This window comes from Durio zibethinus, chromosome 10 (assembly GCF_047325235.1).
Source record: "Durio zibethinus cultivar Kanyao isolate XHJ-2024 chromosome 10, ASM4732523v1, whole genome shotgun sequence".
Classification (NCBI taxonomy): Eukaryota; Viridiplantae; Streptophyta; class Magnoliopsida; order Malvales; family Malvaceae; genus Durio; species Durio zibethinus.
The window spans coordinates 24920877-24939733 of NC_143171.1; the positions used below are offsets into that span (position 1 = coordinate 24920877).

The window sequence follows — 18857 nt, forward strand, 5'->3', positions numbered from 1 at the left end:
TCTCTGAGAGAAAAAGTTACCAAAACTCCACTTCTATTTTCATGACTCTACCAGCAGCAAAAACACCGTTGCCTTCAACAACACATCGATATACTCGATAACATTCATATTTGGCAAGTCATTAATGCTATATATTGTCCAATTTAATCCATTTTAGTATTTGTGGTTTAAATATGTGGATGCAAAAAAGTATTGAAAAAGTTATTTGATTTATATAAATTAAGAGATATAATCAAGTTGAGTTGAAATATTGTTAATCTTAAGCTTAAATTAAACTTTAAAACTTGTGATTTGAAAATAATTTTGACTTTCTCAATTATCAATAGCATTATTATCATATGAGTTTAATCAAATGAGTTCAATTTCTAACTTAAATCACTTTTTGAGTTATAAGTTTCAAAATTGAACTAAAAAAATTAAACATTAATACACGTCGCGTGTACCAAGAAGCATTCCAACCATTATGCATTATTGATTTTTAATGCAAATTAGCATATTTTTTAGTGGGATTTGCAAGTTGTAAGAGAGAAAGAAAATGACAATCAAGTTGAAAGTTCATTATCAGCACAAAGTTATCTATACTGCACATGGACTGCCTGCCTAATTGATTATACTTACCATATATTGATCAATCAGATATGATCAGGAAACTTTATTCTTTCACAAACTGAACAATAGTAAGAGTCCAAAGAAACTATCAGATATGATCAGGAAACTTTATTCTTTCACAAACTGAACAATAGTAAGAGTCCAAAGAAACTTTCTTTCTTCACTTCATTGAATCATTAATCAAGATTGTTGCTTAATTGATTATACTTACCATATCCTGGTCAATCAGATATTCTTATCCTTCACATCTGAACAACCTGTTAAAAGAGTCCAAATAAACTTTCTTTCTTCACTTCATTGAGTGAAGATTCTTGTAAGTTTGGTTCATGGGGACCTTCCTGTCGGTGGGTTCAAATAAGTTGCATGACACTATTGTAATTATCATATACACTAGAAGAATGACTCGGCTGCGCTCGGGTTACAATTTTTTTAATTTTTATAAAATATAAAATATATAATTTTTTATTTAATAATAAAAAATTAAAATTTTTTAGTATTTTTTAAAATTATGATCTTAAAACAAAAATAAAAATCAGATATTTGAATTGTGTCATTCAATCGTAATTGAACAGGTATAGGTTTCTATTTTTAATAAAAGAAACTGCTTTAAAAAATTATATGAGGTATATTTTTATAATTATGGTAAAAAAGGTATTTTATTAATTTTAATCAATTTTGGTAAGGAAAAAAAGAGACATAACATACTATCAAGTGGCTCATAGGGAAAAATTAAATCTAAAATTTTTTTATAAAATATTTTTTTTTAAATTTAAATTCAAGAAAAGTAGAAAAAGTAAAAAAAGAAAAAAATTTATATAACTTGCTCTCAAATAAAAAAAAAAGAACTTTAAAAAAATTTATAATAAGAATTTTATAATTTTTATATGTATTTATTAAATAAGTTTAAAGAAAAGTAAAGAAAAAAAAGTAAAATTTAGAAAATGACATGCGATAGCAAAAGAAAACATAAGAAATATTTCATCACAATTGGTTAGAATGTGTTTGAACAAAATTAAATGTCTACAATAATTTATGATTTTTTTTATAATTTTTATAGGTTACATATAGAAACGAAAATATTTCATGCAAAAAAAATAGGAAAAATATTAATTAAAAAAACAAAAAACCAAATAGATGGTTTGTTTGCACAAGAAATGTGTAAGACATTCAATTTTGTCCAAATTGTCTAAAATGGACCTCAATTTCAATTGAGTGGATATTAACCCCAAATTTTATTTCAATTGGGCTTAAGACTAGAATTTTATCTTTGGCCCAAAGTTGTGGCCCAAAATCCAATTAAGGGCCTAAGTTTTTATTTTTTAAAAAAGAGCAAATAAAATAAAAATAATAAAAAGTAATTAAAAAATAAAAAAAAAGAAAGGCCTATGACTATGGGTGTCGTCTATGGCACTAGCAACCCACGAGCCACCCTACCTTTTGCCTATACCCCCTTCCTCTTTCAACCATGGCAGATAAGGCCAAGTCTTCAAAAAATCTAGTTTAAGCTAAAATGAAAAAAAAAAGGTCACATCAACAATTGTCTTGGTAGTATATAGGCTGTCGGTGACCCTTTGAAAACCCCTCAGAATCTAAAAAATTATGAGATTTCATATCCTCTCATAGTTCTATAAATTTAGAAATCAAGCACAAAACAAAAAGGAAGAAACAAAATAGGGAAAAACTTTGCCAAAAAGGAAAATCCAAAAAGGAAATCTATTGTCAAACAAAATAAAAAACTTTTCCTAATATGTAAAAATCAAAAACAAAATCCACATCCCTTGGAATAGGTAATCAACACCAAAAAAAAAAAACAACCCATAAAAAAAAAAACCAAAAAGAAAAAACAAAAAGAGTTTTCAACTGAGACTTTGAGAATAAATCTAGGTATTTGGAGAGAGTTTTTTGAAAAATAGGGCTCAAAAGGAGAATCAAGAGGCTGAGAGGAGTTTTTTGGTGACTTTTGGAAGTTTTCTGGTAATTAGCGACAATGACGACGAAAGAAAGTGCACGACGACAACCCACCATTTTTGTGAAGAGAGTGGAAGAAATTTTTTGGTTTTGAGGTTTTTTTTCTGTAAAAAGGGGAAGAAATTAGTTGAAAAAATTTTGGTTTTCATAGGAGAGGGAGAGGGAAGAGTTAAAATGATGTTGTTTTTGTTAGGGAATGATCCACGTGAACTTGTTACCTAACTGTAGACACCCTATTTAGTTCGAGGCTCAAACTAATTGGACCTAAATCCGATCCAAGCCTAATAGTTTAATTTCCTACATTTCTTTTTTATGCCTTGTTAGTCTTATTTATATATTTCTCTTTTTTTATATTTTAGTATTTTATATATCTGGTTCTAAATTTTTATCATAAATCATAAAATCATGTGGAGTAATATGAGCACTAATCAAGGATGACCTCAGTAATTACATGATAACTTTAAATATTAAAGGAGGATTGAAAAGAAACAAAATCAAGGAATCAAAGTTAGATTTAATTTGGAGAAATTTTAAGGGATTCTAAGCATCAAGGAAAATCAAGACAATTCTAGAAATTAATTAAATCGGTTTTAAAGAGAATCAAGAAAAAAAAATCAATTCAGAGCATAATCAAATTTGCAATCTTTTCCATTCAATTCAAATCCCTAAAATTCTTAGCAAAAAGCCCTATATAAACACTAATTAACCACACACAAAAGGGGGGAAAATATTAGGGATCTTAGTTTTCTGTTTTTAATAGGAATCATTCAAGCAAATTCTAAGATTTTTTTTAGGTTCTGTGAATTTATTTCATTTCGAATTTGATTTGATTTTTGAGTTTCCTAAATTTGGGTTTTAATTTTTAAATTTGATTGCATATTCTGTTGAGTTTATGAGTTTTTGCTGGGGTTTTTTTGTTGGCTTTTGATTTTGGAGATTTCTATTAGGTTTTCAATAATCTAAAATCTTTTCTAGGTTTAGGATGAATTTTTCGATTGAAGTTTGAAGTTTTTGCTTGAACCCGACAACCCGAGTAAAGATCTATGCTTCAAGCTTAACTTGATCATGGGTTTTTCCATTTTTTTTTTCATCTATTTTCTATTTTGATTTGATTTGATTTTTTTATTTGATTTTAATTTTTTTTAGATTTTTTATTTTTACTTATTATTATTATTTTCATCTTTATTTTTTTTTACTCATTACTTTAAATTGAAATTTTTATTTTTTATTTTTCAAAAATACATTTATGAATTTTATTTTATTTATTTAAAAATAATAACCAAAAAATATTTCTAAAATAAATTCATGAATCTTACCAAACTATTGGAGAATTTTTTCTTGAATTTAAATTTTTATGAATTCTACCAAACTATTGGAGAATCTCATAAATCAATTTTATAAAAAAATATTACTAATAAAATATTTTGTTTTCATCCTACCAAACTATTGAAGGATTTGCATCTTAAATTAAGTCTTACTAAATTATTGAAAGATTTATTATGTTTTTAAAAATAAATTTACCAGGAAATCTCATGAAACTATTAGGAGATCTATATCAAAGTAAATCTTACCAAACTATTGAAAGATTTTATTAATTATTTTCTTGAATAAAAATATATTAATGAACCCAACAATAGAACCTCTTCAGAATGTGACACTAGTTTCTATGAATACTCTTAATGTGAGAAAATTATCTTAAACTGCTATCACACTATTAGAGCAAATTTAGGATTAGTTTCTAATAATTAAATGATTTGGTAAAATTATAAGAATATTTTAAGGTTCGAATAATTTAAAATTAAACTAGTACCATCATTTGGATGGGTGCTATAATGGTGCTATAACCTTCTTCATGTGTAACCGTATCTTGAACCTAGCATCTAATTTTTTGGACTAGAATTTATTATTTAAAAATATCTAAGGGAATTTTCGGACTCCTCTTTAAATATGACATATTCTATCAGGTGGTCAATCACATTTAAATAAAAAATATTGGTAACGACTTTTTTAATCCATATCTAATGGTAGGTTCACGAATCTATATATTATAACATTAGCTCGAGATTTGACTGACTCGACTAAAAAATGTGACAACTAACCAGATTTTGACCAATTCAACTGAATCAATATTGAACCGGATCTGAACCAGCTTGAACTTCAAAAAATCATATCTAAACTAGCTTGAATCATAAAAAACAACTCTAGACCACTTGAATCACAGGCAACGACTATAGGCCGTTGAACTTGAACTGCTTTAGACCGTTGACCAATCTAGTTTAGGTATTTTTTTGTATTTTATATTTATTTTTTTATTCTTTTATTACTATTTTTTTTTTAGTATTTTGTTTATGTTCAAAAATATTCTTTATATTAAAATAAAAGTTTAATTTTTTTTTATAATTTTAAATTTCGTTAAAAAATAAAACTAAAAGTTTTTTTTATAATAAAAATGAAAAATGAAAGAGTAATAAATAAAATAATATGAAATTTCCTTTTTTCTCTATAAAATAAAAAAGTTTAACTAAAATTAATAATAAAAATTAAGGAAAAAGAATCCGACAATATGATTCTACGAAAATTCATGATCCTAGGCTTCAAAAATATTAAACTTATATTAAAAATAATTTTTAATATAATAATAATTTAAACTGGACCTGAGCTCAAATTGTATTCCAATGAAAATTAATTTTATACACAATGCAATTGTAAGGAATACTCATTCGAAAAATTACTTTGATTCTCTAGAGCAATATTACCTTACAAGGTGATGAGCCAATTTATTGATTCACGTATACTAAATAAATATTAAACATATACAAATATATTGATTCTCTCAATCAAAATTACTTACAAGTTTAAAACTAACTATAAAGTTCAAGTTTTACCACGAAATTTATATATAGACAACTCAACAAAACCAGAAAAGGCCAAAGTTAGATTAATTAAGCTCCTCCACGAATTTTTTTAATCAAAACCATCAACTTTAAACATAAAACGAAAGAAAATGGATGCGTTAGCTAGGACAAATTAAGCACAACCAAAAAATTTGTACTTAATCCCCCAAGTTTATTCGGAAACAACAAAACCTGTTGCACTGTTTATATTGTCAAAGATGCACAAGTGAGGTTCCGTCAATCAAATTGGCACTTTTCTATCGACTCCAGGTAGCATTCACCCTTGTAATAGCCATGAAATCGATCTAAAAACCACTGCCGTTACCATCTTTAGGCAATAGCAAGAAACTCCAATGGCCTACGTCTATATATTCATTAGAAAACCAAAGACTGAAAATTGAATGCCATGTAAGATAAAAGAAAATGAGAGAAGAAAATCTAACAGATGTTCTCAATGCAAAGGTACCAATACAGTTTATCTTGATAGTAAAAGGTTGAACATTGAGTAAAAGCATAACTAAATTGTAAGTATCAGCAAATGAAAATTAATGGTTGAATGCAGTTCCTCCCCTGAAAGAAACTAGGCTCTCTGCATACAATGCTAGCTCTAATGCAGTTCCATCAAATTGGAGTGTCTTTATCTCTTTGTTATCTCGATGATGCCACGCCAGAAAGTTGCTTTCTTCGTTATCAAAGAAGATTTCACCATCGCTGCCGACTCCTAATGGTGTAGTGGCAGGAGGAAGAGATTCAATGGTGAATAATTTTGTCCAAGAGTTCTTTAGACCAAGTTCACCCAACACCCATACATCATAGCAGCCATCTGTCACATAATAATCATGACAAAGTAACCCACCAAGTGATCCGTTGATTTCCATTAAATAGGTAAGATAGCGTGTTGTTCTACAGTTCTTACCCAATCTCCCATCAGGGAATGGTGTTGTAACGAAAACTTCATTACTCATGTCAAATGAGAGGAGCAAATCTTCACTATCAACAACTGCCAAACAGTGATAAAATCCGTTGGAGTAGACTTGATAGTTCCTATAACTATGGAAGAATTCAGCAGTTAAGTTGTCATTCAACTTTCTCCAAGAATCAGTAGTTAAGTTGTACAAAGCAACTCGGTTACCTCGGGGGACTTTGTCGAAATCACCCTCCCAAAATGTGTCAATCCTAATTACTTTATACTCATCTCTCTTGGAATCATAACCCAGACCAGCTACATCAATGGTATTTTCAGAGCTTGGCGGACACTCTAAAGGATACACTACATCAATGGTATTTTCATAGCTTGGCGGACGCTCAAAAGGACACATAGGGAGAATTTTAAATTCCTTAGTCGCAATGTTCCACAAAAGAATACCACTAACACTGTCACAAAGACAAATTATGCCATTGCAATGACCTACGATATTTATACTTATTGGATCATCAGTAAAGGATGGTATATCAAGATTGGCAACAACATCAAGAGTTTGATTGGAAATAAAAGAGACCATAGTCTTTCTCTCTGTAAAATTAACATGTTTCATGAGGAGACAGGTCTTGTTTTTACTAAAAGAATAGTGGGCAGTAATAAATTGAGGGGTTTGAATCAAGCAACACCAAGACTTACCAACACACCTGAATCGCTTTAGAGATTTGACAGGCAATCTTGCCAGAATATCCACCACAATATCTTCAGGCAACGAATGGGTGATCGCTGCTGCAGCCATCGATGATCTTCCTTGACGGTGTCCCCCTGTGCGTGTGTAAACGAGAGATTTGAGTATATGCAATACTTTCAAAGGGATGGGAAAACTCATGTGATTTGATTTTATGCAGCGTAAATGGTAACTGACATTTGACAGCTAACGCCCCTTGCAAGTCGTCTGGCATTCTATTGGGTTATTTATTGTACCAACTATTGAATTTAAGAAAAGTGACGTCATGGCTTAACTGTTAAGTAAGCGGTTGTTTAAACATCCGGATTAATTAAAATGGATTTCGAGTTTTATTCGGATGTTCCCAATTTTGATTATTTGAGCTTTCCAATCAGAGTTGTTTGATATTGGACTTGTGCAAACTTGATAATCTTGAGTCCAAATTTTCCAATCTAAAATCACATGGGCCAAAATTTAATTTCAATCCACTTCTAGTTAAATGGATCTTATGTGCTTTAAAAGTTAAAAAGCTTAAGTCATTTGAGGCTTAAAGCCCAAATTTCCAGACTCATGCAATCAAATTAGTGCTTTAATTAAATGAAAGGTAAGAGGCAAACTCCGGAATACAATGCTAAAATTTCTCGTTTTACGAGAGTTAGGTTGAGATCAATAGCATTTTAATTAAATAAATAATTTAATTAATTAATGAATATTAAATAAAAAAGGAATAAAAAATTTAATAAAATAAATATAAGAACAAATTGAAAGAAAATCAAATCACAAGCAGATACCGTGCATGAAACCACCAGCAACAATGTCTACCAGCCCTGCAATTCAGCCAACCTATCCCTTGAATCGTCAAGCCACCCTACCAGCCATCATTGCAGTCGAAATTAAGCTGCCAACAACCCTCTTTCTTACCCCGCATATTTCTACCTACTTTTCGTTTTTTCTCATGAACCTAAACTCTGAAACTACTTATAAAAGTGAACAGAGAAATCAACAGAAAGGGAAATTTTGAAAAAAAAAAAAACTTCAAAAAAAAAAATTTGTTACCATCACCACCAGTACGCTTGTGCTACTAGCACACCCACTTAGCAAAGAACCCAAACTCGTCACCAATTTCATCTAAAAGCCATCAAAGCTAAACCATGACCACCATCATCCACCCAAAAGCAAACACAAAAAACCCCTTCAACCCTTTGCTCACCGAAACCACCACACCCATCTAAATAGCCAAATATGCAGAACCTTCATTAAATTCCATCTGGAGTAAAAAATTCCTACTCTATTTTCATTCGAAAACCATCACAAAAAAACCAAAAAGAAAATAATTTCCCTAAAACCCAAAAAATACACTATCAAAAGTAAAAAAGGCAATAAATGAGAAGAGTAAAAGATGGAGATTTTTGTTGGTTTTGGCAGCTAATCGGCCATGAGTGTTCCTGGAATTTTTTGACTTGGATCTAGGTGGCATACATATACTCAATCTCTCGTTTACTTACACACAGTGAGGAAGATTATTAATGGCTGCAGTAATATTCACCCATTCGTTGCCTGAAAATGTTGTGGTGGAGAACAATTTTGGTTAATGTCATAGTTACGTTTTCGGTCACGTTAAATTTATTATGATTGTGAATGTAATAATAATTATCGGTGTAACAGATACAATAACATTAATTACCTTCATTGTGATAGTAAATTTTTTTTATTTTATATAACTACAAACATCTTGTTTTACTCAAAGTTCGAACCTATAAATTGAATTTTTTATTTATTTTATTTTATTTTTGTTAAATTTATATACACATATGTTATTTTTTATTTCTTTATCTATTTTTATTTTTTTGTTATTTTTAATTTTATTTAATTTCTTTTCTATCCTTATCTTCAAATCCCATTTATATTTTCTTTAAATTATCTAATTATTTAAAAAAAATCAAATAGATGAAGTTTGGATGATATTAGCTTAGGTGATAAATGATAGGATTGATTTCAAAAGATAATTTAGGTGTTTATTTGAAATAAATTTAATCCTAATTGAATTGGGATTTGCTAAATCTTTTTTTATAAATAGACTTGAAATCATCACACAATGATCACACACACAACAATAAGCATAGTGAACAATAAGAGATAGCATTTTAACAAGAAAGATAGCAGCAACAAATAGAGAGAAAATAAATAGCATCCAAAATTTTGAAAAAGAGAAAAGTTTTTAGCAGAAGGATTTTATAGAGTTTTTAAGTTGAGGGAATTTAATTTGGTATTTTTTTTAAGGATTTCAAGAGCTAAAAGTCTAATTTGGTGTTTTGGAGCAAATTTTTCTAAATTTCTAAAATTTTTTCTAAAAATTCTAGAATCCAACCAAAATTTCAACAAACTTCAAATTTTTCGATGACTCTCTAACAATTTTTTTTCAATTTTCAACAATATTCTTCAAAAACCGACAAAGCATTCAATCGATGTTCATAAGCTTTAAAGAGACAAGCAAAGAAACAGAAAGAAAGGAGAGAAAGAAAAAAGAAATCTAAGGAAAGAAAAAACAAATTTGCAAGTTTTATAATGTCCTAGAACGGTGTCATTTTGAGTAAGGTTAAACCCTAAGATCCATGTGTTTTGCATTAACCCAATTCAAACCATACCGCACTACCCAACGATTCACAATCCTCCTAAGCTAATTGAGCTTCTAAGCTGAGCCAACTAGTCTTGAGCTGTGCCATATCCTGTTATCCTCTATGCTTATAGCCGCACCTTCTCAGCCACTAAACCGAGTCAATCTTGTTGGTATAATTTCATTTTCATTTATTTATTTATTTTTCATTTATTTGTATATTTTCTTTATTAATTGTTTATTTGTTTATTTATTTTTATTTATTTAGTGGTTTATTTATTTGTTTATTTTATTTATTTATTTATTTTATTTGATTATTTATGTATTTATTTATTTGTAAATAATTTTTATAAAAAAATAAAAAAATCTTTTCAAATAAAAATGAATCTTATCACATATTGAAGGGTTCAAATTTCTAAAAATAAATTTTTGAATAAAAAATGAATCTTACCAACATGTTGGATGGTTTAAATTTCTAAAAAAGAATTTTTGAATAAAAATGAATCTTGCCAATATATTGGAGGGTTCAAATTTAAAAAAAAAATAAAATTTTGAACCTTACCAACATATTGGAGGGTTTAAATTCCCATGAAATGAATTCTTCAATAGAATAAAGTCTTACCAACATATTGGGGGGCTTGTGATTTTAAAAATATGGTTTTACCAATAGATTGGAGAACCTTATGAATTTCTCATAAAAATTAAATTTCAAGGTAAATAAAAAAAATAGTCTTCAAAAAGCATTACCAACATATTAAAAAGCTTGTGATTTTAAAAATAAGGTTTTACTAACAGATTAGAGAACTTTATGATTTTTAATTAAGATTTAAAAGAAAAAAATAGTTTCTGTAAGATCCTACCAATATATTGGAGGAGAATCTTTAATAAAAAAAAATCTTACCAATATATTAGAAAATATTTTTAAAAATAAAATAAATTAATAGATGGTTTGTTTGCACAAGAAATGTGTAAACACCCAATTTTGTTCAAATTATCTAAAACGGATCTTGATTTCAATTGAGTGGATATTAGGCCCAAATTTTATTTCAATTGGGCTTAAGACTAGAATTTTATCTTTGGCCTAAAGTTGTGGCCCAAAATACAGTTAAACTGCTAAGTTTTTTTTTTTAAAAAAAGAGCAAATAAAATAAAAATAATTAAAAAGTAATTAAAAATAAAAAAAGAAGGGCCTATGACTTTGGGTGTCGTGCACGGCACTGGCAACCCACGAGCCACCCTACCTTTTTGCCTGTACCCCCTTCCCCTTTCAGCCATGGCAGATAAGGTCAAGTCTTCAAAAATCTAGTTTAAGCTAAATTGGAAAAAAAAAAAGGTCACATCGATAGTTGTCCAGGTAGCATATAGGTCGTTGGTGACCCTATGAAAACCCCTCAAAATCTCAAAAATTATGAGATTTCATCTCTCCTCCCAATTCTATAAATTTAAAGATCAAGCAAAAAACAAAGAGGAAGAAAGAATAAGGGAAAAACTCTAGAAAAAAAAAAACCCATAAAAGAAATCTTCTGTCAAACAAGAAAAAACCTTTTCTTAATATAAAAGTAAAAAACAAAATCCACATCCTTTAGAATAGGTAATCAACACTAAAAAAAAAAACCATAAAAAATGAAAAAAAAAAGAGTTTTCAACCGAGACTTTGAGAATAGATCTTGGTATTTGGGGAGAGTTTTTTGAAAAACGGGGCTCAAAATGAGAATCAAGAGGTTGAAAGGAGTTTTTTGGTGACTTTTGGAAGTTTTCTAGTGATTGGCAATGATGACGATGAACAAAAGTGCATGACGACAACCTATCATTTTCTGGGAAAAGAGTGGAAGAAATTTTTTAGTTTTGAGGTTTGTTTTTTTTTTTTTTTTTTGTAAAAAGGGGGAAAAATTAGTTGAAAACAATTTTGGTTTTCATAGGAGAGGGAAGAGTTAAAAAGATGCTATTTTGGTTAGGGAAAGATCCACGTGAACTTGTTACCCAACTGTAGATATCCTATTTAGTTTGAGACTCAAACCAATTGGGCCTAGATCTGATCCAAGCCCAATAGTTCAATTTTTTACTTTTTTTTATATCTTGTTTCTCTTATTTATTTATTTCTCTTTTTTTTATATTTTAGTATTTTATATATCTGGTTTTAAATTTTTATCATGAATCATTAATCATGTGGAGTAATTTGAGCACTAATCAAGGATGATCTCAGTAATTAAAACTTAAACACGATATCTTCAAATATTAAAGGAGGATTGAAAAGAAACAAAATTAGAGAACCAAAGTTAGATTTAATTTGGAGAAATTTTAAGGGATTCTAAAAGTCAAGGAAAATCAAGACAATTCTAGAAATTAATTAAATCGGCTTTAAAGAGAATCAAGAAAAAAAATCAATTTAGAGCATAATCAAATTTGCAATCTTTTCCATTCAATGCAAATCCCTAAAATTCTTAGCAGAAGGCCCTATATAAACACTAATTAACCACACACAATAGGGGGAAAAATACTAAGGATCTTACTTTTCTGTTTTTAACAGGAATCATTCAAGCAATTTTTTAGATTTTTTTTTGGGTTCTGTGAATTTATTTCATTTTGAATTTGATTTGATTTTTGAATTTCCTAAATTTAGGTTTTAATTTTTAAGTTTGATTCCATATTCTGTTGAGTTTATAAGATTTCTGCTGGGGTTTTTTGTTGATTTTTGATTTTGGGATTTCTATTGGGGTTTTAAGAATCTGAAAACTTTTCTAGGTTTAGGATGAATTTCTTGGTTGAAGTTTGAAGTTTTGGCTTGAACCCGGCGACCTATGTAACGATCCATGCTTCAAGTTTGACCCAATCGCAAGTTTTTCTTTTTTTTTTCTTTCATCCTATTTTCTATTTTGATTTGATTTGATTTGATTATTTTATTTTTAGAATTTTTATTTTTACTTATTATTTTTTTTCATCTTTAATTACTATTTTACTCATTACTTTAAATTAAAAATTTTATTATTTATTATTTAAAAATACCTTTATGAATTTTATTTTATTTATTTAAAAATAATAACCAAAAAATGTTTCTAAAATAAATTCATGAATCTTACCAAACTATTGAAGGATTTTTCATAAATTTAATTTTTTTATGAATTCTACCACATCATTGGAGAATTTCATCAATCAATTTTATAAAAAAAATTACTAATAAAATATATTGTTTTCATCCTACCAAATTATTAGAGGATTTGCATCTTAAATTAAGTCTTATCAAATTATTGAAAGATTTAATACATTTTTTAAAAATAAATTTATAAGAAAATCTCATCAAACTATTGGAAGATCTACATCAAAGTAAATCTTATCAAACTATTGGTAGATTTTATTAATTATTTTCTTGAATAAAAATATATTAATGAACCCAACAATAGAACCTCTTCAGAATGTGACACTAGTCTTTATAAATACTCTTAAGGTGAGAAAATTATCTTAAATTGCTGTCTAAATATTAGAGCAAATTTAGGATTAGTTTTTAATAATTAAACAATTTGGTAGAATTATAAGAATATTTTAAGGTTTGGATAATTTGAAATTAAACTAATATCATCATTTGGATGGGTGTTATAAGGGTGTTATAACCTTCTTCACGTGTAACTGTGTTTCTGAACCTAAAATATGATTTTGTAGACTATAATTTATTATTTAAAAATACCTAAGTCAATTTTTGGACTTTTCTTTAAATATAATATATTCTATAAGGTGGTCAATCACATTTAAACAAAAAAGATTGGTAGCGACTCTTTTAATCTATATCTAACGGTAAGTTCACGGATCTATATGTTATGACATCAACTCGAGATTTGCGCGACTTGACTAAAAAATGTGACAGTTGACTAGATTTTGACCAGTTTGACTGAATTGGTATTGAACCGGCTTGAACCTCAAAAAATCATATCTAAACTAGCTTGAACCATAAAAAACAACTCCAGACCACTTGAATCACAGGCAACGGCTATAAACCGTTGAACCTGAACCGCTTTAGATCGTTGACCAATCTAGTTTAGGTTTTTTTTTGTATTTTGTGTTTACTTTTTTATTCTTTTATTAATATTTTTATAGTATTTTTTTATGTTCCAAAATATTATTTATGTAAAAATAAAGTTTAAATTTTTTTATAATTTTAAATTTCGTTAAAAAATAAAAATAAGTTTCGTTTATAATAAAAATGAAAAATGAAAAAGTAAGAAATAAAATAATAACAAAAATTTCCTTTTTTCTCTATAAAATAAAAAAGTTTAACTAAAATTAATAATAAAAATTGAGGAAAATGAATCCGGCAATATGATTTTAAGGAAATTCATGAACTGATTCTTAAGAAATCTCTATGTGATAAGGTTTTTTTAAATACTGTTAGCATATTAGAATATTTATAAAAAAATTTAAATAAAAATAAAAATTCCTTTTTCTTTAACTTAAAAAAATAAATAGTAAATAATAAAAATGCATTAACAAATAAACAAATTTTTCTAAAAGAAAACTATATTTTTTCTAAAAAAATTACTCATAAACAAACAGAGAAAAAAGAAAAGTTTTTATCCGATGATCAGATTCTAAGATAATTCAAATAGTGATATATAAAAAATTTCTAGGTTAAAAGATTTTTTTAATACTACCAGTATATTGGAATATTTATAAAAAAAATTTCAATACAATAAAAATATTCCTTTTCTTCTAAAAAATCTATAAAAATATATAATAAAAAATCAATAAACAAATTTCTTTTTAAAAAAAGAGAAATAAATAAAACATGCACATTAATTTTTAATCATTTGCATCACTTGCATATCATTTAATTTTTAAAAAATAGACACGAGCCTCCGAGGATAAGATTTTAAATAAATCCAAATAGTGATTCCTAAGAAATCTCTAAGAAAAATTCTTTCAATGTTACCAACATACTGAAACATTTTTAGAGTTTTTTTCGATAATAAGGTTCTAATTTTTTTAAATAAAATTTATTAATGTTAAATAATAATAATAATAATAATAAAGAAAAAATTGTAAAAAAGAAAAAAAAGGTGAAATAACAAAAATGAAAATGAAAATAAATTAATAAAGGTAGTTAAGGGAATTATTTTTTAATACCAAAATTTAGACCTTTTTGTCAAAATTAAAGGATAACACATAATTAATTAGATCATTTTTTAACAAACATTGTGGGGGTACTAATCCTTCCCTATGCATAATCAACTTTCAAACCTAAACTGTTTTACCTAAAAATTATCTTTTAATGAATTTTAATTAATTTTTAAAAGGTGACTAATTATACATAGCCAAAAAAAATTAATAGAAACTCTATTTATTTTTAAATTTGTCAAGTGGTTTTAAAACTATTATGACAGTTTAACAACTCCGTTGGGGAAGTATTTCTAAGAATTAGGCCAAAAATTAATTATGATTTATCATCTTAACCAGTATCTAACATTAACTCCCTTGATTTTGAATTTGTTTAAAAAATTAAAAAACAAAAAAAAAACCAATATGATAATAATAATGAATAATTAGCATCTCTTTTTAATTATTTTCTTTTATGTATATGATTCTTAATAAATTATGGGGCATTTGTGTTAATTTCCCTCACACAATAAAACTTTATATCTCATGCATGAGCTCTATATTCGGTGTCTATCCCTTATAAGAGGAAGTAAAGTATTTATGCCTTCGTGAGGTGATAATATCTGTAATGGCAAGTGAAATACTTTCACTCAAACTGAACCATTTCCATTCATAGTCGGTAATAGGTGAGAATCGGGATGCCTTACTAGTCTAGTATAAACGATAGTGAGGAATAATGTGAGAACCTTTAGATGTGTGTCAATCCAAACCAAGCATATAATACGCCATAAGAGATCAACCATAGGTAGAGCCTTGCCAATCCAATTATAAAAGGCACCAAAGTTTGGAATAATTAAGGATCATAATAATTCTAAAATGTGCAAAATAGAAAAAAATTGTGTGTTTCAAACAAATACAAAAATATACAAAAAAACAAAAAAAAAGGCTTTGTTACAAAACAAAATTTACAAAAAAAAAAATTTAGAACACAAAAATAACAAGCAATTAGTAAAAAGACTAATATTTTGTTTGGTTATGTAGCACCACCCTAAATGTTTATGACTAAGGGAAAATTAATTTTTTTCTAATCTTGAATCACATCCTTATACTAATTTGATTTTGTTTCCTTTTTTTCTTTTTTCTTTCTTTTTTGCATAAACCACATTATGCAATTTTCCATTGAGATATTTGCTCAACGACATTTTTCTTCTGAAAATCTCCTTTCATAGATCTTGTAGAACTATAAAATTGCTCATCATTCATAAGTGTCACATATAAGTCATATAAAGAGGTGTATATTTGGTCAAAGAAAGATCAATAAAAGAATGGAGATTGTTTGCCTATCGGTTATGTGTCAAGGTTACCTGAAAATGTGAATTTGGATTTTACACAAAACAATTTAAAAGATTTGTCTGTCTTCTGGGGTTAACTAAATGAAAAGAGAAAGAAAAGATTTAGTGAAAAGTATTAACAGATTGTATCCCTAATTTCAGTGATGATTAAGAAACAAATGATTCAAGCAGCTATATAGTTTTGGGATCCATCCTACAGATGCTTCACTTTTAAGTAAGAGGATTTGATGTCGATCATTGACGAATACTCGATTTTGCTTGGGATAAAACTACAATGCCCAGACAAGGTGTTTACTTAGAAGCTGAAATAGAGTTACCGTAAAAAGTTGGTGAAACTTATAGGGTTCAAGGTTGAAACTATAGATTTTTTCATAAAACCTAAAGGCAAACATCTTGATATCCATCGATATTTTCTTTGTAATTTTGTTTAATGGCATTTAGATGATGATAAGGGGATAACTATTTTTGCTTTGGCAATATATGGCATGGTGGTCTTCTTGAAACTTTAAGCTATTGTAGACACCCAATTTGGTCCAGGCCCAGATCAATTGGGCCTGGTTCAAATGGGTAAGTCTATATTTTTTTCTTTTTCTTCTTTTTTCTTTCTCTTCATTTTATTTATATTTTTTTATTTTATTTTATTTATATTTATATTTTATATATGTATATATATTTTTTCTTTTCTTTTATTATTATTATTATTTTATCTTAGGTAGTTATGTATTTATTAATATGTATATATCTTTATTATTATTTTTTTCTTGCTAATATTTATGTATTATCTGATTTTTATTTATTTGTTAATTTCTCTAATTTATCTGATTTATTTTTGTTTGGTTTTTTTCTTTTATTTTTTTGATTTATCTGGCTGGAGATTGGATTGGGATTCAATCACAAGAGTCCATGTTGGATTCAAAGATTGAATCCCCATCCAAAGAGGAATTGGGATTGATCAGAAACTCCTGATTAATCCCTATAAAAGGGACCCTCTGGAACAGAAGCAACACAAAAAAAAAATAGTGAGCAAAGTTACTGATTTGAGAGAAAAGAGGCGTATAGAAGAGTATAAAAGGCTAAAAAAAGGTTTAAAAGTGTTCTAGGAATTAGCAGAAATTTTTTAGAGATTTTTTTTTCTGGGAATTTTTGGAAAATTCCAGATTCCGGTGATTTTTCCGACGAATGTTGAATTTTTCGATGAAAATTTTGGCCAACTTTGAAGTTTCCAGCGAGCTGCCCAGTTTTCGACGAAGGATTCCAGAAACCGACCAACTTCCGGTGAAAAACCCAGATTTCGATGAAAATTTCCAGAATCTGATCAACATTCAACCGAAGTTCTTTGGCCTTTTAGAGAGAAGCGAGAGCAAAAAAGAAGAAGAGAGAGAGAGGGGAGAAGCCTTGTGCCAAAAAATAGAGGGAAGAGCCTTATATACCCTCCCAAAACGACATCGTTTTTGCCTTAAGTGACTTAGAGGATCCGCGCATTTTACCGAGATCCGACCCAACCCGAGCGTCGACCCGCTTCCTGACCCGCGCGTGTCTTCCCCCTCCGAGCTGATAGCCGAGCCGAGCCGAGGTCCCAAGCCGCTTCTCCGAGCCGTTTCTCTTCCTTGAGCTGAGTTGAGCCGAGCCGCTCCAGGTTTTTTTTTTTGAATTTATTTATTTATTTGTTTATTTATTTATTTTATTTTATTTGTTTTTTTATTTATTAGATTAGGTTTATTTAATATTCTTTTTATCTTTATTTTATTTTTATTTTTACTTTTCCTTATTTCTTTATTTATTTTATTATTTTTATTTTTTTTCACTTTTATTTTGTTTTATTATTTTATTTTCTTTAAAAATAAATTTTCAAAAAAAGGGTTTTTGAGGAAAAGTTGAAAGTATCAATTTTCCTTAAAAATAAAATTTCAAAAAAAGGGTTTTTGAGGAAAAGTTAAAAGTATCAATTTTCCTTGAAAATCAAAGTTTTCAAAAAAATATTTTTGAGGAAAAGTTGAAAGTATCAATTTTCCTTAAAAATAAAATTTCAAAAAAACGTTTTTTGAGGAAAAGTTAAAAGTATCAATTTTCCTTGAAAATCAAAGTTTTCAAAAAATATTTTTTGGAGAAAAGTTGAAAGTATCAATTTTCCTTAAAAATAAAATTTCAAAAAAAGGTTTTTGAGGAAAAGTTGAAAGTATCAATTTTCCTTGAAAATCAAAGTTTCCAAACAAATATTTTTGGGGAAAAGTTGAAAGTATCAATTTTCCTTAAAAATAAATTCTAAAAAAAAAATATTTTTGGGGAAAAGTTGAAAGTATCAATTTTCCTTAAAAATAAATTTCAAAAAAAATATTTTTGGGGGGAAAAGTTGAAAGTATTAATTTTTCTTAAAAATAAATTTCAAAAAAAATATTTTTGGGGGGAAAAGTTGAAAGTATCAATTTTCCTTAAAAATAAATTTTCAAAAAAAAGGTTTTGAGGAAAAGTTGAAAGTATTAATTTTCCTTGAAAATCAAAGTTTTCAAAGAATATTTTTAGGGAAAAGTTGAAAGTATCAATTTTCCTTGCACAAGAAAAATCATTCTTTTCTTCTTTTTATTTTGATTTTTGTTTTTATTTTTCTTTAAATAATCCGACGACGGAGCCTTTGTAAGTGAAACAGTAGTTTTTCTTGCATACTCTTGAGGTGAGGGAATTTTCTCAATTTTTT

General features: G+C 27.8%; 1 protein-coding gene across 1 annotated transcript; it reads right to left on the reverse strand.

Annotated features, from left to right (window-relative positions):
• Positions 1 to 5532: 5532 nt before the first annotated feature.
• On the reverse strand, positions 5533 to 7326 carry LOC111292683 (F-box protein CPR1-like). Its single transcript, XM_089767322.1, has one exon. The coding sequence runs from the start codon at positions 7277 to 7279 to the stop codon at positions 6017 to 6019; it is 1263 nt and encodes a 420-aa protein (XP_089623448.1). The 5' UTR covers positions 7280 to 7326; the 3' UTR covers positions 5533 to 6016.
• Positions 7327 to 18857: the final 11531 nt, after the last annotated feature.